The 24,068-nt window shown below is 45.0% G+C and overlaps 1 protein-coding gene across 28 annotated transcripts in view; it reads right to left on the bottom strand.

Moving 5' to 3' along the window:
• ADGRL3 (adhesion G protein-coupled receptor L3) overlaps positions 1-24,068 on the bottom strand; it is a 614,635-nt gene that overhangs the window by 79,167 nt on the left and 511,400 nt on the right. For 27 of the 28 annotated variants that reach the window (XM_068137418.1, XM_068137413.1, XM_068137416.1 and 24 more), the window contains 4 exons: positions 12,519-12,702; positions 11,041-11,163; positions 9,161-9,369; positions 8,244-8,420 (listed from right to left, as the gene is read on the bottom strand). In XM_068137418.1, the coding sequence (XP_067993519.1) occupies positions 8,244-8,420; positions 9,161-9,369; positions 11,041-11,163; positions 12,519-12,702 (693 nt within the window). The remainder of the gene's footprint in view (positions 1-8,243; positions 8,421-9,160; positions 9,370-11,040; positions 11,164-12,518; positions 12,703-24,068) is intronic. The other variant, XM_068137397.1, reaches the window with a different exon arrangement.

Below are 24,068 nucleotides of genomic sequence, written 5' to 3'. Positions count from 1 at the left end.
CTGTGTAGATTGCAAGTCCAGCTGAGAGGCAAGAAATCATTGTGTGCTTCCTCTAGAGCATGACAGAAATGCCTATTCTGAGACTGAGGGAAGATCTCATTTCTCTCTACAGCTACCTGAAAAAGAGGGTGGAGTGAGGTGGGATTTAGTCTCTTCTATCAGGTATAGAAGGAAAGGAAGTGACCTGAAATTATGCCAGGGGACTTTTAGGTTGGAGACTAGGAAAAATGTCTTCCTTGGCACTTGGAGACAGGATTTAATGGCCATGGTATTGCTGGGATGAAGGTTGGACTTGATGATCTCAGAGGTCTTTTCCAATTGGAACAATTCTATGAGCCTATAATTTCAGCCAACTCCTCCAGCTGCATCCAGAAAACTGAGAAGGTGAAGCATATGTCATTGTCCTGGTGGCCACACATTGCTTTATCTGTGTCATTCCAGCTCATCCAGCTCCCTTAACTCAGTGCAAAAAAATGCCCGTGGAAACCTTGCACCTTACAAATCATTCTTGCATCTGAGGCTGCCAGGGAAGGGCAGGAGAACATCTCCCTGAACAACCCCACCAGCTCACATGACTAGATTACTTTCCCAGGCTGAAGTGATTAAGAGATCTTGGAGTGGGTGAGTGGGACAAGGCAGGTAACAGACAAAAGCAAGGAGAAACATACCAGGGAATCTTTGGCCAGATGTATCTGTCCCATTCAGGCAGGCTGGCAGCACAGATTCAACTATCCCAAGACAAAACCTCACACGGGGAAATTTCTTTGAGAGTTTCTTCCCCCACATTTGGACTGGAGATTAGGAAGAAATTCTTTACAGTGAGGGTTGTGAGACACCGGAACAGGTAGTGGGTGTCCCCTCCCTGGAGGTTTTCAAGGATAGGTTGGACAGGACCTAAAACAACCTGGTCTAGTGGAAGGTGTTGGGTTGGAATTAGATGATCTTGAAGGTCCCTTCTACCCCAATGAGATGAATCTCACTGGTCTCGGATCCTGTACCTCTCTCATGAAATTACAGCTCTGTTGACTTGAAAATACAGACCAGGAATCAGGAGAATTTTTGCTCCTGGAGAGGGATTCTGCCATCTAGGTTCATGGACTTCCTCAGGGAAGAATTGCTTGCCCACTGAGCACACCATGATTAGCAAGAAATACAGACTTTGTTGCTGTATTATTATTATCACTCTGACTAGTATTCTTTTTAATATTAATCATAATGATAATATTGATTTTATGCACATTCAACCATCCCTGGAGTACTGAGAAACAACCATGGAAACAGCTTCTCCATAATTACAACCTCCCTCCTTGAACTCAACAGACTCACAAAAGACAGCAAGCAGGAATAATAAAAATAAACTGGGAACAAGCACAATTTAAAGACACCTTGGGGGAAAAAATATGAATTTGCAGTTTTTCTAGTAAAGTCCAAGAGAAGAAGTGAGCTGGAGCAGCTGTGGGAACTGGGGTTATTTATTCTGGAGGAAAGAAGGCTGAGAGGAGGCCTTCTCATTCTCTACAACTCCCCGAACGGAATTTGAAGCCAGATGGGGGCTGTTCTCTTCTCCCTATTAACAAATAATAGGATGAGAGGAAATAATCTCATGTTGCATCAGGGGAGGGAAAGGTTGGATCTTAGAAGAATCTTATTGACCAAAAGGGTTCCCAAAGACTGAACAGTCTCCCCAGGGAGGTGGTTGACTCTCCATCCTGGAGTTGGTTCAAAGAGGCAGAGAAGTGATGCAGGTTAAGCATCAAACTTGGCAGACTTAGAGAATGTCAAGAAGTTTCTTGTAATCTCCAGCCTAAATTTCCCCTGGTACAGGTGGAGGTCATTTCCTCTCCTCCTATCACTTGCTCCTAGGGAGACCCATGCCTACCTTGATCCAACCTCCTGTCAGGGAGTTGTAGACAGCAATGAAATCTCTCCACAGCTTCTTTTTTTCCTCACTGAATAACCCCAGTACCCTCAGCCACTCCCCACATGACCTGTTCACCAGACCTTTCACAAGCTTTGTTGCCCTTCTCTGGTTTTGGAGCCTCTCTTTTGGCCTGATGATGCCAAGAGCAGCTGATGGCAACTTGTTCAGGAGTTGTTACAGTAGCCCTGGTAGCAACCACAGCAGGAGGAGCAGGCAGCCTAGATGCTCTCCAGGCTGGGAAAAATCAATGAGCAGCTCTGGCAGTGCCTGTACATCAGAGCTGAGCTAATAAAAACAAATCCCAGGGAATGTCAGCTTATGACAGAACGTCTCTCCCCAAGATGAGCAGCCATTTCCTTCCTTATTAAAAACATCAGTAGAGGAAAACAGCCACCAAACCAAGCTGCCAGCAGCAGAGGACACATTCCTTTGCCTAATCTGTCCCTCCAGAAATGGAAAGAGTATTATGTTTGCAGGTGGAGGAATAAGCAAGCAGTAAATAAAAACACAGCTCAGATTATGACCACTTGGTGCCCAGTGGGAGCTGGCAGTGTGCTGGACTGGGCAGAGACCCAAGTGGGACAAGTTTAGAATCATAGAATCATTTTGGTTGGAAAAAGACCTGTAAGATCATCCAGTCCAACTGTTCCCTAACTCTAACAAGCCTGGTGCTAAACCATGGCCCTCAGCAGCACATCTCTGAGTCACTGTGTATGAGCCAGTAATGTGAGCTTGGATCCAAGAAGCCACCCCTGTCATGGGCTACATCTTCAGTAGCATGGGCAGCAGGTGGAGCAAGGGGATTCTGCCCCTCTACTCTGCTCTGGTGAGACTCACCTGGAGTACTGTGTCCAGCTATGAAGCTTCCAAAATAAGGGCATGGAACTGATAAAGTGGGTCCAGAAGAGGCCACAAAGATCATTAGAGGGCTGGACAACCTCCCCTATGGGTACAGGCTGGGATAGTTGGGTCTGTTAAGCCTGAAGAAGAGAAGGCTCCAGGGGAAGCCTACTGGTATTTGAAGGTGAATACAGGAGAGCTGGAGAGGGAGTTTGGACAGAGATATGGGGTGACAGGATGAGGGGGAATGACTTCATACTCAAACAAGCTTGATTTAGATGAGACATTAGGAGGAAATTCTTCCCCTTGAGGGTGGTGAGGCACTGGAACAGGTTGCCCAGAGAAGTTGTGGAGGCTTGAAACATGGAAGTGTTGAAAGCCAGGCTGGATAAAGCCTTCAGCAGGCTGGTCTAGTAGAAAGCATCCCTGCATCATTGCAGGTAGTTGGAACTAGATGATGCTCAAGCTCCCTTCCAACCCAACCCTTCCCATGATTCTGTGAATATTACATGTTGCAAAGTGCAATTTTTAATTTATTTTTTTAGAATTAACCCCTTGTGCTGGTACATAAATATTTGTCTTTCAAATCCATTCTGCAGCAGCTCCAGTAGCTTCATTCTGCAGTCAGGGTGTTTTTTTTGCAGTCTTGCACCCACCTCTGCTTTCTCTTACTGCTGTCCAATCCCACAAGTGCTAGTATATGGAGATGCCAGCACTGCAGTAGCTTCAGCTGGCTCTTTATATCCTAAATGGCTGTATTGCTGTAGGCAATGGACCACTGCATTCCATTTAGACTCCATATATTTTTATTCCTTCCTCTCCTTAGCTCACCTTCCACTTCCATTCCCCAAATAATTAGCATGGTGTAAAGTGTTTGTGGTGTGGAATCACATCTGAGAGCTTCCCATTAATTGCTACAGTTTAAACACTTCTCCTACACACACCACCACCCCCACCACCCAACCCTCACCCTCACTTTTCTCTCTTGTTTTATTTCTTTACTTATTTTTCGTTAGAAGAAGAGTAAGCTCTGGAATTCACTACACACTGATAAGCAACATTTATCTACCCTGAGGTACCTTTGCTTCTTCTCTTTGCGTGGATTGTTGCTGTGGGGGTTTTTTAATTGCATTTTCCCACCAGCTCTGAACTTGTTTTGTGTCTGCAGATTTATCCCATGGTACATTTAAGATGCATTTGCCATAATTAATGTGATGCAAAGTGTGAGCTCCTATGAAAAGCAGCTTGTAGGGTCAGAATAATTCTGCTGCAATTACACAGGTAGAATGGCTTATTGAACTGCTGCTGTTGTCTCCTGCCATGAGAACCACCATGTCTTTGGGAGAAGTTAAGGATCAAACCAAATATACTGCTTATTTTAATGACAGATCTTTAACATAGACCTCATCTATGTTAAAGATATCTCATGATTTAAAATCATAGAATCATTAAGGTTGGAAAAGACCTCTAAGATCATTGAGTCCAATGGGCAACCCAACACCACCATGGCCACTAAATCACATCCCAAATTGCCATGTCCACACATTTCTTGAATACCTCTTGAGCACCTCCAGGGATGCTGACCCTGGACAGACTGTTCCAACGCCTGAACACTCTAACAGCAAAAAAAGTCTTCCTAATGTCCAGCCTAAACCTCCCCTGGCACAATTTCAGTCCACTTTCTCTCCTCCTATCACCTGTTACTTGGAAGAAGAGACCAATCCCCACCTCACTCCAACCTCCTTTTAGGGAGCTGTAGAGAGCAATGAGGTCTCCTTTCAGCCTCCTCTACTCCAGACTAAGCATCCCCAGTTCCCTCGGCTGTTCCTCACCAGACCTGTTCTCCAAACCCTTCACCATCTTTGTTGCCCTTCTCTGAGTATGCTCCAGCACTTCAATGTCTCTCCTATTTAAGAAAATATCTATAAGAGTCTACTATTGTTTCTCCTTACAAAGGCCAGCTGACACCTTTCACTAGACCAGATTGTTCAAGGCCTCACCCAACCTGGCTCTGAACATCTCCAGGCAGGGGGCATACATAACCTCCCTGGGTACCCTGTTCCAGTATCTCACCACTCTCACTGGAAGGAATTTATTCCTAATCTCTAGTTTAAATCTGCCCTTCCTAAGCTTAAATATGTGGGTGAAGAAGAAACTCTGAGCCAAACTAATTTTAACATCCAGAAAGCACCTTCAAATTCAAATCTCCTCCTCTTAATTGGGCACTGTCCTATTAAGACTGGAATTGACCCCAGCAACCTCTACTCTTGAAGCACACCAATAAATTCTTGCTGCCATGGTCAGCCAATGTCATTTTCTGCCCCTTTGGACAAAGACATATTGCTGTTCCATGCTAGAGAACCAGAGGGCCATCAATCACCTCCTCAGTGGTGCTACCTTCCAGCTCCGCCTTGCCACATAGGCTCTGCTAATAATTAAATCCCAGCTCCCAGCGTGTAGCTTGCAGAGCAGCCACGGAGGTCTCCTCTGGAGGACACGTTCTTTGGCCATACTACAAGGAGGGGAGATCATTCATGAGCAGAAGTGACACTTGTCAAACTGATGCTGGCTTTTGATTAAGGAGCAGGACTCAGGGTGTCCGCTTTCCTCGCTGCCCAGTGTTCGATCTCATTAGGTAGGGTGCTGTGGATGCTCGCTACACTAAAGGATGCTTCCAACAGATCCAAAACTTCGACAAATTGAAGTCAGCAAACTCCAAGTCTCAATTACAGACTGAATTATTGCTGCTGCAAAAATTCCCAGAATATCATTAATTGTCATGTGTGTGTGACAGTCCTCCCTGGGGATGCCAGTCATGGCTAGAACACCGATAAGAGGTCCTTCTTTACAGCAAGGGTGGCGAGACAATGAAATGATGTTGCGGATGTACCCACCTTGAAGGTGTTTGAGGCCTGTTTGGATGAGTCTTTGAGCAACCTGGTCTAATGGAAGGTGTCCCTGCTCATGGCAAGGGCCTGGAACTGGATGATCTTGAAGGTCCCTTCCAACCTGAACCATTCTATGAATCTATGATTCTATGCAACATCCTTTCCCTAAGGATTGTTCCACCTCCAAGAATACTAAAAAATCTTTGAAGCAAGGAATGCCTCTTTGGACAAAACACAAGACAATAAATGGCTTGAAAGTATGGCTATGAGAGATCATAGAATCACAGAATTGTTTCAGCTGGAAAAGCTCTCAAGTTCACTGAGTCCAACCTTCATGCTAACACCACTGTAGCTATTAAAACATGTCCTGAAGTGTCACGTCCACACATTGCTTGAGTATCTCCAGAGATGGTGACTCTACCACCACCCTAGGTAGCCTGTTTCAGTATCTGATCAGTCTGCTCAGGAAAGAAATTTTTCAACAAATGAAAACAAACCATTTTAAAGCCTCCACCTTTCTAAACCAGCAGATGTTCTGCTGCCAAGATATGAAAATCAGCACATTGCAACAGCAGAAGGAAAGTCATCCAGGCCACCTCTTGATTTGCCAGGAGCCACAGGGCCAGCTCTACCAGCAGACCAGAATGTGATGGTGCAGCCAAGAGCAAGGTGATAAGCAGCTGGAGTGAAGCTTGCAGGATACACACTGCCCTTTGCCCTCAGACCAGGATGATCACTAAAGCAGATGTGCCAGGATGCTGTTTGGTTGCATCAGAGTCAACAAAGTGGAGCCAGCTTGGCTCTTACAACAATGATGTTCTGGCTGCACCCAAATGAGAAAACATGACCTGAAAGTCTTGAGGTCACTTGTTAACATCCAGAAACACCCACCAGCTAATTGCACACTGACTTGGAACTGGGAAAGATTCCAGATGTAGCTCTTTCTAACCTGTTGGCTGAGCATAGGCAAGCAAGGGTCTCACATTCTGCAAGATGAGATAACACCTGCACTGTCAGTCTAATAAGGGCTGGGTGAAATGCTGTGCAGGCAAGGTTGACCTTCTTGCAGCCTGGGAAGAGGCTTGCTTGCTGCTAGTTTGTATCTGCACCACACAGGAGGGATGGCACTTACAAACTGCAGTGGCCTGGAAAGCTATCTACATTTCTCAGGTGCAACCTCTGACTTCAGTGATTCTGGTATATCTGTTACCTCCAGGCAGGTGAAACATTGCTTTTGAAACTTCAAGCAGTCACTAGTGACATGGACAGAGAGATTGAGCGAACCCTCAGAAAGTCTGTGAGTGACACCAAGCTGTGTGGTCTGTCTGACACACTGGAGGGAAGGGATGGCATCTAGAGAGACTTGGACAGGCTGGAGAGGTGGGCCTGAGCCAACTTCATGAAGTTCAACAATGATGAGTGCAAGGTCCTACACTTGGGTTGGGGCAATCCCAAGTGCAAATATAGGCTGGGCGAGGAGTGGAGGTGCTCAAGGTCAAGCTGGATGAGGCCTTGAGCAACCTGCTCTAGTGGAAGGCATTCCTGCCTATAACAGAGAGGTTGGAGAGAGGTCCCTTCCAACCATTCTATGAGTCTATCAAATTAGTAAAGCCAGACTTGGACTGCAGCATGCCATTAACCTATAAACCTGTACTCTGACTAGGCTATTTATTCAGATAATGCCACACAAATCACTGGCATGTCTCCTGGACTGGTGGTGGTTCCTGCACAATACAATGGAGACATCATTCTGCAGCAGCAGGTCATGGAGTCCTAGAATCATAGAATCACAGAATGGTTTGGGTGGGGAAGGACCTTAAAGATCATCTAGCTTCAACCCCCTGATATGGGCAGGGACACCTCCTATAGTATCAGCATGCTCAAGGCCAAATCCAACCTTGATTTCAAGACTTCTATGCTTTAAGCATCCACAGCTTCTCTGGGCAACCAGTTTTATGGCCTCAGCATCCTCACAGGGATGAATTTCCTCCTAATATCTAATCCAAATGCAGCTTTGTCCAGTTTGAAGCCATTACCCCTTTTCCTGTCACTCCATGCCTTTGTCAAAAGTGTCTTTCCAGTTCTCATGGAGGCTTTTTTCAAATACTGGAAGAATGTTGGAAGACCTCCTCTGAAACAACTCAAATTCACTCAGCCTTCATTCACAGCAGAGGTGCTCCATCCTTCTGAGCATCTTCACAGGCTTCCTCTGGACCTGCTCTAACAGTTCCACGTTCTTCCTCTGTTACAGATTGTAAGGTTGGACACCAGCTCTTATTTCCATGAGATGGTTTCTACCATTAAAGTTACTGCAACAGCAATTTTTGTGCCTAGCTCCAGTTGCAGTAACAAAATGTATCTGGAAAAAGATTACCCAGGAAGGCTGTGGATGCCTCCTCCCTGGAGGTGTTTGAGACCAGGTTGGATGAGGCCTTGAGCAAGCTGGTCTAGTCGAAGGTGTCCCTGCCCATGGCAGGGGGGTTGGAACTGAAGGTCCCTTCCAACCCAGACCATTCTATAACTCTGTGATTATCCTGGCCACTTTCACTGCCCAATGCTTTGGCAGTCTCTGAATGTACACCACCTCCACTCACCTTAACTTCCACGTGTGCCATCAGGACTGCAAAGTTTGTCAGGTGATTGCAGGAGCATGTTGTGTGAGTCTTGTTAGTTGTCAGGAGGCGACAGCCTTGGGTGGACCAATATCCTGTCATGGTACGCTTTGTGTAGCTCCAGAATGAGCAGTTGGGATTGAAATTTTCTTCTGACTGCTGTGGGGAAGAAATGAATCAATGCAATAAAAATTACAGGGTTTCAGAGATTTCTAAATGTGGTGAGGTTTTTATCCTTTTCTTTTTCATTTATCTCCCAAAGGCACTTTGTAGCTGTCACCCTTTAATTTCAGAGAGGCCATCAGCAGTAGCTGATACGTCAAGTATGACTGGAGAAAGTTAGATTGTTGTTGTTCTTTTTGCTAATGCAAAACTTAGTTCTTTGTTCTTGATTAATTTCAGCCACAGACTCAATCCAGCTCTTCAAAACCAGATTGCTTCATTTGCATTGCAGAGCAGAGAAATTAATTGCTTTAAGCAATCAACTTTTTGCGATGATTGTGCTTGGCTAACAGGAGGACTAGCTGTCCTCTTCCACTGTAATTCCACTTCCCTCTAATATCCCCTGCCACTATGATAAAATAATATTATGGTCTATTCTAATATATTGGTAGTTTTTAATTACAGAAGGACGTGTGTCAGCAACTGAGCAATAGGCATTAGCTCAAAGGAGACTCTTCCCTCACTTTTATTAACGTGACACGAAAGGGACATTCTCCATAAATAACACAAAGTGCAAAGGGAACAAATGAATAACTCAAAATCTAATCAAAGAGCTGCTGGGGGTGAGGGGCCTCATAGCAGCCAACTTGTGCATCACTTTTTGGTTAGGAATTGAGAATAAGAAGAGTAAAAACTATGAAACTATGAAAAAGGAGGTGGGTTTTGGCTTCACTCACCTTGATGTGCTTGACGGTAAAGACCACAGGATCAGCCAGATAAACCTTATTGCTGAACTCTTTGTTTATTGCTGCCGTGATAACAGGGGAGTTGACAATGACAGAGTGATTAGTGGACATTGCTTCTGTTCCCAACTTCATGCTGGCATTCTCCGTGGAGAGATAGGTGCCCAAGTTGTTGTATAGCACAAAAGCCACCCTGATTTCACCTAGAAAGGCAGCAAGATGTTAGATATCCAAGTCTGCATGCTGTTTTTCCTTTTTATATTGGTGAGCTTTAATACTGAGCTTGACAGGGTGCAGGGTCATCTCATTAAAACTCCACTATCACCTAGAAAGGTCTGATCAGATGACCCTTGAGGTCCCTTCTAACCTGGCATTCCATGATTCTATTGAAATCTCTTCTCTGAGCCTAATTTAAAAAACTTCATGTAGAGAAAATTTGACTGGAAAAATATGAGGTGCATGGATGAGGCCTAGAGGCCCTGAGCAACCTTGTGTAGCGGGAAGTGTCCCTGCCTATGACAGAGGGTTGGAACTGCATGATATTAAAGGTCCCCTCCAACCCAAACCATTCTATGAATCTCTGAAAACTCAGCTCTTCCTGTCAGTCCCAATAAGTACCACGAGATGCAACAAGCGGCCCATGGATAAGAAGGGCAGAGCTGCCTCCCTCGAAACAAACTTTTAGAAGCAAATGGATTGACAGAACACAGACAGAGAAGGTGGGGTTATTTTTGGTGTCAGTGGGTGTAACTGGCTCCAGAAGATAGAGGCCAGGTGGCCCATTTCACACCTGACATAACACTGTGTTCTCCAGCCTTCTGTAGATGTTTCTCCAGAAACATCTTTTGTTCTGGCCTGTTGCACTGTGGGAAAAAACAATTTCAGCCTTTTAATAAATTAAGACTACATCAAAAAAGTGTGGGGACAAATCTGCAAGAGGGAACCCAAAACATTCCAACAAAATTCCAATCCCACACAAAAGGCAAATTAAAAAAAAAAAAAAAAAGAAAGAAAAAAAGCAGCAGACATTTAATTTCAAAATAATTATATTTCCTTAGTTTGGCAATCAGATATTCCCTCTTCCACACCACCTCCACTATTAGGGAGCCCTGCAGAAAACCTGGGCCAACAACCAGGTTGTTCTTCAGTTCTTGTGAACTGAAAACATTAAGTTTGCCTTTTTTTGCAAAGTATTTCACAGGCTGTAAGCAAGAATCCAAGCTGATTTGTTTGTCTTTATGTGTATTAGTTGTGGGGAGGTATTTTTTCTTTCTATAGGAATCACCCCAGCTTCTGAGACCTCACAGTACAGTGTCCAGATCTGGAGTCCCCAACACAAGAAGGGCATGGAACTGTTGCAGAGGGTCCAGAGGAAGCCACAAAGATGATCAGAGGGCTGGAGCACATCCATTGTGGGGACAGGATGTGAGAGCTGAGGCTGTTCAGCCTGGAAAAGAGAAGGCTCCCGGGAGACCTTAGAGCAGCCTTCCAGGATTTAAAGGGGGTTACAGGAGAGCTGGAGAGGGACTTTTGACAAAGGCATAGAGTGACAGAATGAGGAGGAATGGCTTCAAACTGGAAGAAGGTCCATTTAGGTTAGCCACTGGGAAGCAACCATTCTGCATGAGCTTGGTGAGGCATTGCAACACGTTGCCCAGAGAGGCTGTAGAGATTCCAACCCTAGCGGTGTTGAAAGGCAGGCTGGATGAGGTCTTGAGCAACCTGGTTTAGAAGGAGGTGTCTCTGCTTATGGCACAGGGTTGGAACTATTAATTCTATTAATTGATACTATTAGTACAACTGGTTAATCACAGAACAATGCCTAAGGCATGACTGATTCACAAGGCCGGCGTGACTGGAGGAGCTGGACTCACCATTTCGACCATTTTGCTTCAAGGTATTTGCTGACAGCTGGATGGCACTCCCATGGCCCATGTTCTGGGGGAACTTCAGGTCTTCCAGGTTCCCATCTGTGCTTAGTCTTGCAACTTCCAGCTCTGTTTGGGAGAGAGACCAACACTAAGAAAAATCTCTGCCAAATTAATTGACATGATTATTACTTCAAAGCCAAAACCCGGTGTTGCAGACCATCTGAGAACAGAGGAATCAGCTCACAGTGTTTCATTTTAGACTCTGTTTGGGCTCCTATTTAATTTAAAATCTTTGCCCAGAAGAAGTTTAAAATTTAATTTAAAGTAAATAAAAGGAAGGGGGGGGGGGGAGGGGAGAGAAGGCAAATAAATTCTACTCTCTGTGGAAAACAAAAAGACAACCAGTTCTTGTAAACAAGAACCTCAGGATATTAAGGACACAGTGGTTAAAATGAAAATCTGAAACTGCTACTTCATTGCCACTGGCTATTGGTACTTTCTGCAAATGTTATCGGTGCTGGGCATCTGTATTCAGAGCAATAGAAAGAAAAGTTGTTCTCATTTTACATACGCACAGTGGGAGTGCTGCTGCTCTCCATCATGCTTGGGTTTTAATTAAAATCAACAATCAGCCAAATAAAGACATAAATTTGGATGAAATGGAAGGCAATCGTGGTCGGATGAACAACCTCCCTGGGAAGCTGTGCTCGCGGTGCTCGAGCGCAGGCTTCATCCTCAAAGGCAGGACTAGAAAAGGCAGGCTGGATGCTCCATTTCCATGGCATTGCTCGTTTTTCATGGGATTTCAAGCAAGGAGAGCTGCCTCAATCTTCTAAGCAGTTTTGGAAAGACTTTTAAGTCCTTCAGACAAAGGGCCGTGGTAGTTCTAACAAATTGGACACATTCCTGTGTGACTTACTCTGGGTGGTCCTGCCCTGGCAGGAGGGTTGGAGTGAATGATCTTTCAAGGTACCTTCCAACCCCTAACATTCTGTGAAATTCAGGCTGTTTGGTCTGGAGAAGAGAAGGCTGAGAGGAGATCCTATTGATGTTTACAAATATCTGAAAGGTGGGCGTCAAGAAGAAGAGGGCAGGCTCTTTTCAGGGGTCTCCTCTGACAGGACAAGGGGCAATGGATACAAATTGGAACACAAGGAGTTCCATCTCATCATGAGGAAAAACTTCTTTTCTTTGAGGATGATGGAAGCCTGGAGCAGCCTGCCCAGAGATGTTGTGGAGTCTCCTTCTCTAGAGACTTTCAAGACCAGTCTGGGTGCATTCCTGTGTAACCTGCCCTAGGTGACCCTGCTCTGGCAGGGAGGTTGGACTCAATAATATCCTGAGGTCCCTTCCAACTCCTACCATTCTCTGATTCTATGAAATTGCTCTTCAGTTACTCTAGGAGCCAAGACCAAAGCCAAATTTCCCAGCCTTTGCTCTCCCTTCAGCTGCTCTCAGCATTTCTGGGAACGATCTCTTACGGATGTTGTCAGTGTTCTCCCGGACAATGTCTGTCTTCAGCAAGTTATCAGCCAGCACAAAGGCACTGTCCTCCACGGTGTCAAGTAACTTGGTGGCTGCACGCTGCTGTTCACTTGCATTCAGGTCCCTCCACGCATTCAGAGCCTGTGGCTGCAGGAGGTTGTTCACTGTCTCCACCATGGCCTGCAAGGGAGAGGGTTGAGTGAGAAAGGGCTCTAATAATCCTAAAGCACCATTGAGACCTCTGCCATATGCTCAGTCCCATCTCAACACTCATCAGTTTACAGGGAAAGGACAGCATCTCATTTCCCCACCCACTGGGACAGCCTTCAATGGAGCTAGTCATCATTATTCCCATCAGATGGGAGTGGGAGAAAATGTCAATTTTCTCCTAAATGAAGGATGGGGATAGAACTTTTCTGCTTTGGTGATCAGTTGCTATGGGGTTGGAGTAAAAAGAAATTAGGATTGAGGGGGGCAGAGAGATGATGAGAAGATTAAGGAAACATGCAGGAAAATGGATTTCAAACCCCATCTATGAAGCAGGTTGCTGTGACCTGCGGCACCAGAATTTGAAGAGTTGTAGAGTGTTTCCCACCACATAACCCACCACATAACCTCTGGCTAGGCAGTCATGAAGACAGCTGAGTTACGCCCCTTCACTCAGAAAAGCAGCAGGTGCCCGCAGAGTGTTAGGTAAGACAATACATTTCCAGTTCTGCCGTTCAGGAAGGAGCCAGACCTGTGGTGGCAACTTCAGTCCCTCCTGCAGTGCACCTTCTGCTTTGGGTTGTCACACAGGAAGAACTCTCCCATGGAGAACTTCCCACAGGTTAATCTGCATGCTCATCCAGAATCACACAAAACTGCACTGATCACAGCAGCAGTAGAATCTGCTCAGCCTAAAAATTCTGCTCAGCCTGAGCCCCCTGCTTAGTTGCTCACCAGAGCTGACTCAACTACCTTCCAGCTAATGTTTACTAAGGCCAGCCTTATCAGTTGGTAGAACTGATTATGCAGAGGAAAAAGTAGAAAAAGAAGTATCTTGAGTATGGTTTCTTCTGCTGGTTAGTGTCTAACCAGCAGGCAAGGCCTACACCACAAAGAAACACCTCCACTACCAGCTACTGCTCCCTGCAGAAACCAGCCTTGCCTTTGAGATGAAGTTACCATCCTTAGCAATTCTCTGCACACCGCACACGTAGACATCAAACTCACACATCTGTACTGCAAAACAAGGATGGTCCCAAGGGATTTCAACATATTGCAAGTCAAAACGATGCTCCATGGCATCCAAAGTTTCATGGAAGTACTTCAGTATTTCCTGAAATTTGAGAGAGAACACCACCAAGAAGTGGTGTATGCCAAGTTTTGGGCCCCTTGATACAAGAAAGACATTGAGGTGATAGAATGGGTCCAGAGACAGGCAACAAAGCTGGTGAAGGATCTGGAAAACAGGTCTGGTGAGGAGCAAGCAAGGGAAATGGGGAGACCTCACTGAAAGGAGGTTGCAGTGAGGTGGGTGTTAGAGGGAATGGCCTGAAATTGTGTGTGGGAGGTTTAGGTTGGAGATTGGGAACAACTTCTTTGCTGCAAGAGTGATCAGAGATTGGAACAGGCTGCCCAGGCACCTAGTGGAGTCACCATCTCTGGAGGTGTTCAAGAAGCTCCTCAGTTTAGGAAGGATGTTGACTTGCTGGAATGAGTCCAGAGAAGGGCAACAAAGTTGGTGAGGGGTTTGGAACACAAGCCCCATGAGGAGAGACTGAGGGAGCTGGGGTTGCTTAGCCTGAAGAGGAGGAGACTCAGGGGTGACCTTATCACTCTCTACAACTACCTGAAGGGAGGTTGTAGACAGGCGGATGTTGGTCTCTTCTCCCAGGCAGCCAGTACCAGAACAAGAGGACACAGTCTCAGGCTGCACCAGGGGAGGTTTAGGTTGGATGTTAGGAAGAAGTTCTACACAGAGAGAGTGATTGCCCATTGGAATGGGCTGCCTGGGGAGGTGGTGGAGTCACCATCATTGGAGGTGTTCAGGAGGAGACTTGATGGGGTGCTTGGTGCCATGGGTTAGCTGTTTGGGTGGGTTGGATTGGTTGGTGGGTTGGACACGATGATCTTGAAGGTCTCTTCCAACCTGGTCTGGTCTATTCTATTCTATTCTATTCTATTCTATTCTATTCTATTCCTATTCTATTTCTATTCTATTCTAAATGTGTGGACATGGCCCTCTGGGACATGGTTTAATGGCTATGGTGGTCTTAAGTTGATGGTTGGACTCAGAGGTCTTAGAGTTCTCTTCCAACTGAAACTGATTCTATGATTCTGAGGCCTATTGTGCAGCACAGTGTCTACTCTGCAGCCAGTGGACTTAGTGCTGATGAGCATCCATCCTCTTAAAGTGACTAACCTGATTCCAGCCACTTCACATAGTTTTGGATCTGTGACTTCAGGTTTTCCAAGGACTTTAGGTTAGGCTTTTAGCACATATCTGAAGGAAGTCTGTAGACTGCTTTCCGTGGTATTACATCAGAGATGAATTTAGTCCCTAGCTCTTTGCAGAGGGTCACTCCCCTCACCTGTCTCAGTGCATTAATCAAGTGCTCCCCGCATCATATTTCTGAGCCCAGCACTTCATTAGGGCTGAGTGCTACAGCCTGAAGCCAAGAAGATGAGGTGCTAATGAAATGTTTGCCTTTTGGACAGGAGCTGAGGTAGGTGTTTCCATGAAACAAACCAGCTGTTAAAGCAACAGTGTCTCTTGAGGCAGAGAGGCCAACTGGGAAAAGTTGGGCAGGGAAGCAGGAAGAGTGGGACAAGGATCTGCCTGTGTCTTCACAGTTAAGGCAAGCCATTGTTTCTTAGGTGGGTCAAGCACCTGCTCCAGTCATTTTATGGTCAGAGGAAGATTCAGTATAGAAGACACAGAAGTGCTAAGCCTGATGAACATAAAGGTCCTTTTCAACAGAAATGACTCTATGATTCTATGAGTCTGTAACTTTCCATCTGCCATGCCTTTGGCCTCTCACTACAAGAAAGACATTGAGGTATTGGAGAGAGTCCAGAGAAAAGTAACCAAACTGGTGAAGGGTCAGGAGAACAGGTGTGATAAGGAGCAGCTGAGGAAACTGAGGTGGTTTGGTCTGGAGAAGAGGAGGCTGAGAGGACACCTCCTTGCTCTCTACAATTCCCTGAAGGGAGGTTGGAGTGAGGTGGGGGTTGGTCTCCTCTCATATGCAGCAAGTGACAGGACAAGAGGACATGACCTCAAGTTGTGCCATGGGAGGTTCAGGTTGGCTATTAGGAAAAAAGTCTTCACAGCAAGGGTTCTCAGCTACAGGGAAGCTCTCAAGCTGGTAGAGTCACCATCCCTGGAGGTATTTAAAACACACATGGATACTGTGCTGAGGGATGTGGTTTAGTGGTAGTGGCCTAGCAGTAGTGGTGGGATTATGAGCTCTTGGTGATCAGTCGGACGTGATGATCTCAAAGGCCTCTTCCAACTTCACCAGTTCTGTAATTCCATGATTCCATCTCAAGATATGTAGGTGCAGCTGTCAGCTATGTTAGGGCGCCTATCATGGAAAACCAGACCCTTCACAATCTACAAGCCTGTAAAGTGCAACCATCCTGGGGGTAAACTCAACACACCATTCACATCACCAGCAGTGGCTTCAACTGGATAGGGAGAGAAGAGCAAGAACATGCCAAGCACAGAAGAAAAATCCCGTGGTGGTGGTCCCTTTAATTCTAGCACCACAGACTGTACATTCAACATCAAGAAATGTAAATAAATTACAGAGGGAGAGTTGTTTTTTTTTAATTTCAAATAAGGGCATGTGGTTATGGTTTCCTGATTTTGTCCTGAGGTTACAAAACAGAAACAAAATGTAAGCCTTCCTCCTCAGACACTTACAAATTGGTATTAAAAGCTGTATTGTCAAACAACAACTAATTAGGAACCTTGCAGTAATTACACATTACTAAAAGGCCACTCTTACACATCCCATCGATTCCTTTTGTGACAACCACTTTGTCGTGTAAAACTGAATTTTGCTTGTTCATTTATTTTTATCCCTTTTCCCTCTAGAAACAGCTGCTGTGAATATCTGGTCCAGTGGAAGGTGTCCCTGCCCATGGCTGGAGGGTTAGAACTAGATGATCTTGAAGGTCCCTTCCAACCCAAACCATTCTATGGTTCTATGTGACACACAGTTCAAACCTTGGAAGCGAGTACCTATCCAGTGGCACAATATCCATTTATTTCTCTCTTCCTGGACCAAAATCTAAGACATTGTTTTTTGACAACAGTGAAATCTGTAATGTAAAATATGTCTCCTATTGAGAGTCAACTCTGGAAGTCACTAGGAGTCACTTTAGATAGCCTGGAGAGAAATCAAATGAAATTCAGTAAGGCTGAGCACAGGGTCCTGCATCTGGGGCAGAACAACCCTCCCCACCCCCCACCCCTCATTAGTACATGATGGGGGCTGATCTTCTGGAGAGATCTGGAGAAAAGCATGGTCCTGGTGGACAACAGGATGACCATAAGCCATAACCATGTGCCCTTGTGGCCAAAAAGGTCAATGGCGTCCTGAGGTGCATCAAGAAGAGTGTGGACAGCAGGTCAGGGGAGGTTCTTCTTCCCCTCTACTCTGTTCTAGTGAGATCATGTCGGGAGCATTGTGCCCAGTTCTGGACTTCTCAGTTCAAGGAGGACAGGGACATGCTGGTATGAGTACAGTAAAGGGCTACAAAGATGCTGAGGGGACTGGAACATCTCTCTGATGAGGAAAGACTGAGAGATGTGGGGGTTTTTAGTCTGGAAAAGAGAAGACTGAGGGGGGATATCACCAATGATGATGGTGAGTGTCAGGAGGATGGAACCAGGCTTTTTGCAGTGGTGCCCACTGACAGACAAAGGGTAATGGGCACAAACCTGAGCATAAGAAGTTCCATCTAAACATGAGGAGGAAATTCCTTAATTCAGGGGTGCTGGTGCACTGGCACAAGCTGCTGAGAGAACTGTTGGAGTCTCCACCTGTGGAGACATTCAAAAGCCACTTGTACACATTCCTGTGTAGCCTGATTGGGTGAACTTGCCTCATCAGAGAGGGTGGACTGAATGGCTTCCAGAGGTCTCTTCCTGGCTTTTGGCCAGGGGGTTCTTGTGCTGTTTATCAATTGTAAATACCTGTACATATCTGTAAATATTATGTATTTTGTACATATTCATTGCATTTCCTTGTAGATTGTAGTTTTGCTGGTGACTGCAGCTTCATTTGCTTCCAGCTGAGCTGGTCTGGGGGGGTGGAAATTTCAATCCACCACAAGTGGGTTTTGCTCTGTATTCATGCAAAACACCCCACGCCGAAACAAAACCTTAAGCTCTCAGCACTGGCAAGGCTCCAAACTAATTGATTTAAAGGCACAATCAATGCTGTTGAAGATAAGTTCTACTGGAAGTTATGCATGTGTTGCTGCAGGTCAGAAGAAGCACCAGTACAAGAGAAACTCCCATTAACTCTGAGTGTACCAGGTGCAGCCAGCAGAGGAGAAGAGGACTAGAGAGGAGGACCAGAATGTTTCTTGGCTTGCAAGGAGCTACTTTTGCCAAGGTTATTGCATTGAAAGGGAACAGCTCAGGAAAGTATGTGTCTTTGTAGAGTGGCAAATGAACAGCAAATGAACCCGATCCCACTGCAGAGAGGTCACCAATCAAACTGGAACAGTCATCTGCTCTGTGGGAATTCAGGTCAAAAGTAGGTGAACATTTCATTTCTTCAGCTTCCTAAACAAGGAAAAGTATCATTTTGGCTAAATGATGGAATTAAACCCTAATTTTTAGCCCAGAAGTGCCTTCAATTTTGTCTGACAAGGTTCTTTACCCTCGGATGGTTTTTCACCTTGCATTTATTCTTTCAATTCCAATTTGAAAATCATCTCTGGTCAAAGAATAACTAAGCACAGCAGAAACAGCTTCTTCCAGGGAAGCCCAGACACTGTCTCAGACTTCTCCACAAGCAATACAGTCATCACAAAACAGTAATAATATTCAATGGACAAACAAGCGTTGAAATTGAACCAGGCGTGCTGAAATAAGTTGCTAGAATGATAGAATCATTTTGGTTGGAAAAGAGCTTTAAGATCATTGAGTCCAACCATTCTCTCACGCTACCAAAGGTGGTGCTAAACCATGGCCCCCAGCACATCTTTACATCAAACTAGAAGCATTTGGGCTATGACAGACAAGGAAAATGAGCCTCAACATGGAGAACACAGACAGAATTACTATGAACATCCCCAAGACTGTCACAAGCTTTTCACTTTTGCCTAAAGCAACCAGCTTTGGGCAACTTAATAACAACACAGGAATGTCTCTTAAACCTAAACCTTCAGACAATGGAAGCTGGATGGTGCTGGGATGTGGTAACCAAAGCAGAAGGGCTCTGAGGACACAAGGGCCTGAACAATGCTGTCAGCAGCACAACAATCCACTGGAAGATCCATCTGAAGTGCCACTTCCACCTGAAAGCATTACTTTAGCAAGGCAAGAGTCCACCTGAGCTCCAGGTCATGGTGCATATCCCATTGCTAATCTCCACATCTGTCTTCAAAACTGAGCCAGAAGCATCAGCTTACATCTAGTACTAGAGTGGTGACTGGCAACTGATGGCATCAGTTTTGGTGACCCAAGCCAAAACCTGCTACTCATAGCAAAGGCAAGAGAAGGTCTTCCCCTGACCTTGCAGAGGAATTTCTAAACTTGCTCCAATGACTGAGAGCAGAAGTTCTTGAGAAAGAACATGAAGCTGCCTTTTTCCCCCCTCTCCAGCAAATGTTTATGCTGTGGCTACAGGAGCTGTAGTGGATTTCAGTACCTCTGAAAACTCAAGGCAGTGAGAAGAAAGTCACTGACCTCTGATGAAATTAGGCCTTCCACAAAATGCTTAATGGTGGGATGAATGGTCTTCCACCAGGCACACAAGGTTTGTACTGTTGGCCTTGAACTACCAATAAACTGCTAATGGGAGCACACCACCCACAAAAATGAAAAAAAAAAAAAAAGAAGAAGAAAATAAGATATGAGAAATAGAATAAGATTACAAATTACAGGTTATGGTTTTGCTTTACTTTAGCATACGAGGAAGAATAATTTAAGGTCAGAAGGTATCTGTAAGACTGAAATAAAAGGAATTGATTGGGAAGAAAGAAAGAACAGATGATCTATTTCATCTAATGAGATCTTCCCCACAGAAGAAGCTGTGCACTGCATTTATGAATCATCTGTATCTGCCTCTCTACTGTTTGGGAGTTCAGATTATAAAAGCAACTGCTAGAGTCATCGCACCGAGGAAGTGAGCGAAGCTGTAGCCAGGAAGGAAAATGGCCTGTGACCGAGAAATGCCTCTTTGACAGAACACCACAGCCTTGAAGAGAACTCCTAGGGAGCCTGTCAGACTCAACCTATCCTCCAGTGGTCCAAATCAAAGGGATATCTCTCACTTATCTCTGAACCAATTTATACTGAAACTTTTTACTAGTACCTCCAGATTCCAGGACTGACTCAGCCTAAACCAGGGAGGTGGTTAAATTCTCATCCTGGGGGCTGTTTCAAAGAGGCAGAGGTGTGGTGCTGAGGAATATCGTTTATCATCAGACTTGCTGATTTAGAGAACGGTTAGATTCCAGTTCTGGGCGTCCTGGATCAAAAAAGACAGGCAACTGCTTGAGAAGATACAGAAAATGGCTACAAAGATGATGAGGGGACTGGAACATCTCTCTTCTGGAAAAAGGCTTAAGGACATTGAGCATTTTAGCTTGCAGATGAGAAGACTGAGGGGGGATCTTATCAATGTTTATAAATACTTAAGGGGTGGGTGTCAGGAGGATGCACTGGTGACAGGGAAAGAGGTAACAGGCACAAAGCTGAACATAGGAAGTTCCATTAAAAACATGAGGAGGAACCATAAATTAAGGATGACAGAGCACTGGACCAGGCTGCCCAGAGAGGTGGTGGAGTCACCTTCTCTGGAGTCTTTCAAAACCCACTTGGATGTGTTCCTATGCAACCTGATCTAGGTGACCCTGCTTTAGCAGGTTGGACTTGATGATCTCCAGAGGTCCCTTCCAATCCCTACCATTCTGTGCTTCTGTGACTCAATGAACTTAAATATATTTTCAAGGGAAATGATTCTCTCTCTGATTCTAAAGCAGCTGGCAATGTTCTAGCACATCAAGACTCGATTTCCTTCTTAGCTTTGCAGTGTTTCGTATGGGTACATAACCACAGGTGGAGCTCAGCTGTAGGTAGAGGAATACGTGGCAACCTTCCATTTTAATGTTGCTGGGAGGAATTTCGGAGTCTGGTGACAAACTCCAGGCTGCTGCTTTGATCTTCCTCTCTCTTAACAACAGTCTTACCATGGCAGAGACATCCAGGATGGGGATTTCTAGTTTGGCTCTTGCTGACACAAATCAAGTGCAGGTTTCTCATGCTGGGAAGTATATTAAGTTCATGGAGTTTTAACAAAGGGCTACCAAAGCGTGGAACCCCTGCTGCAAGTCACACTTCTTTCAGACGTCCTTTTAATGATATTGAATGAAAGTTTGGGGCACTCTGATGCTGATGGGCAAACATCTTGATCTCTGGAAAGAGCTGCTGAAAGTACTCCCTGTAGCTATAGTTAATATATGGCAATCTGTGCACACTGCCAGCTAATTTATTCCATCCACTTTACCAATGAGACCTTGCCCGGCAGACCACGCGGAGTTGAGGAACGCACGGATCATTAGAGGACTCTGAATGTTGCTTGACACACATTGAGGAGCTCTTTGTCATACAGCCAATTAAATGACCAAATGAGGAACTCGAAAATCCTTATTAATTTGCTCCTTTCTATATATGAGTTAGAGTCTTGCTTGTCACAGGCACAACACGAACACAAGTAAATGCAGTGTAATTCAATTTATTCTCCCTCTCAGAGCTACAAGTTTCTTTCATTTAGCTTTTTATGGAAGTTGGGACCAGCCATGCAAGCAAGGAAAAGTGTGACAAACAGAATTAATTCACTTTAAATAGTACTGGCTAAGGCCCAAGTACACCTTTTATCTATGGAGAACTACTAGGTTAGAAAAGAAAAAATAAAGTCTCTTCTACTCAGCTCTACACTTAATGCCTCGAATCCTCTGAGGAAAGCCTTTCATTTTTTTGCTTAGTGTGGCATTTCTAACAGCCCATGTTATGAGAACCAAGCATTCAGAAAACTTCCAGGAGAACCAGAAGGACAACTTTGACTGCAACCACTCACCACTAAACCTGCCAGTAGCTCAGCAGCAATGGTTCTGATGATGACACCATCACCGAGAAGCTCCTGTGATTTTCACAGAGAAGGTAGCACCTTCACCATTTGCTGTACAGACAGGCCCAGAATTTCAACAATAAGGAAATGTGATTTACAGGACAGTCTGGATGACCTAAAATTGTGCCAGGGGAGGTTTAAGTTGGAGATTAAACAAAATTTCTTTCTGCAAGAATGATCAGAGATTGGAATAGGCTGCCCAGGGAGATGGTGGAGTCACCATCCATGCAGGTATTTATGAAATTTGTGCACATGGCACCTGGGGGCATGGTTTAATGGCCATGGTGGTGTTGGGTTGATGGCTTGATGATTGGGCTTGATGATCTTAGAGGTCTTTTCCAATCCCAACATTCTATGATTCTATGTGCCAAATACTGAAGGGCATGGAAGAAAACAAACATCAAACCCAGTTCCTCAGCCCCCCAAAGACAAACCTTTTCTGTTTTCTACAACTTCTGTGCTTCAATTTAATGAAGAGCACTTTGGCAAATGAATAAATAACAACGCTGAAGAAATGACAGACAATTCCTATCAGCTTCTGTCAGACACCAGTCACCAAACGAGTCTATGCTAATCAAATGCGTCACCCATTCTGACTCATTCTCCCACACGATGACTTTTCCCTTCCTTTCCCAAAATAGATTGCAGGAAGACTGCATTGCATAAAGGTAGGTAGGGAAGATATAGATCTCTGCTCTCCAAAAAGCCACACATCAGCTCCAAGCTCTGCTTAGCTAATGAAGCAACTTTCCAAGGCCATTCATTTCATCCATGTTGGTTATCAAACCTCAAGCAGCTCAGCCTAAGGTGAGTCTTTGTTACAGGAATTAAAGCCCATGTGGCAGCTTCTTAAACATCACCATGACTGAAAAAAACTCCCAGAAAGTTTTTGGGTCATTATATTTATATGTGGTTAGCACCTCACCTGTCACATTGGTTCTTGTAAAGTTGCCATACTTGCCTTTACTCTGCTCTGGTAAGATCTCACCTGGACTACTCTGTCCATCTCTGGAGCCCTCAACACAGGAAGGACATGGAACTGATGGAGAGGATCCAGAGGAGGACCATGAAAATGATGAGGGGGATGGAGCACCTCCCCTACAAGGACAGGCAGAGAGATCTGGGGTTGTTCAGCCTGGAGAAGAGAAGGCTCCAGGAAGACCCTATAGCAGCCTTCCTGTACCTGAAGGGGGCTTACATGAAGCATGGGAAGGGACTTTTTATGAGGGCTTGCAATGATCTAGTAGAGGATGTCCCTGCTGACTGCAGAGGATTTGGATGAGATGACCTTTGGAGGTCCCTTCCAACTCAAACCATTCTATGGTTCTATGATATTAAAGGAGCAGAGTTTGTAACCTCTATCTCCAGCAAAGAAAATCCCTGAGCTTTTAACTCAACAAATACTGTGACATTGCACAAATTAAACCAATATTTATTTTAATTACAAAGTTGCCCCGAGAGATAAGCTGATAATCTGATACAACATTTCCAGGCTCAAACTTGAATAACTCATGAAATTTCCAGATCTGTTTTACATATTTATTTATATTCATTTATTTTGGGCTCAAGAGGACTTTACACACCAATCACTGCAGGGGCTCTGTCATGACTACCTAAATTTGTCAGCCAAAAAAACCCAACACCCCAGTAAGTGTGAGTTTAGCAATTATTAGCTTCTCAGATCATCTTCCTCCTCCCTAAAGTCCACCTTTTCTCAATTCTACTTTTGATATTTGCAATTGCTGGAGATCTTTCAAGATCTTTCACATAATCATAGTGAGGTTGGGGCCAGTCTCTTCCCCCTCGTACCAGGGACAAGATGAAAGGAAATGGCCTGAAATTGTGCTAGGGGAGACTAAGAATAATTTCTTTCCTGCAGGAGTAGTCAGGCATTGGTACAGGCTTCCCTGTACAGGGAGGTGGTGGAGTCACCATCCCTGGAGGTGTTTGAGAAACATGTGGCCATGGTGGTGTTGGGTTGAGGGCTGGACTTGATGACCTTAGCTATCTTTTCCAATCAAAACAATTCTGTGATTCTATAAACTTTGTACTGCCCTGCCCTTTGTTGAAGGAGCACAGGAGTGAGCGCTATCAACTCTGAGCCCAGTTCAGCCACAGGTGCTGTTGACAATAACAAGAGGAGCATCATGAAGAGATCCTGCCAGCAAGGTTAAAGCCTCATGTTCT

This window comes from Melanerpes formicivorus, unplaced genomic scaffold, assembly GCF_026170545.1.
Source record: "Melanerpes formicivorus ecotype bairdi unplaced genomic scaffold, bMelFor1.0.p_v2 SCAF_4, whole genome shotgun sequence".
In the NCBI taxonomy this organism is placed as follows: Eukaryota; Metazoa; Chordata; class Aves; order Piciformes; family Picidae; genus Melanerpes; species Melanerpes formicivorus.
Note: the sequence above shows the minus strand (reverse complement) of the source record. Positions and strands in the feature narration are given on the sequence as shown.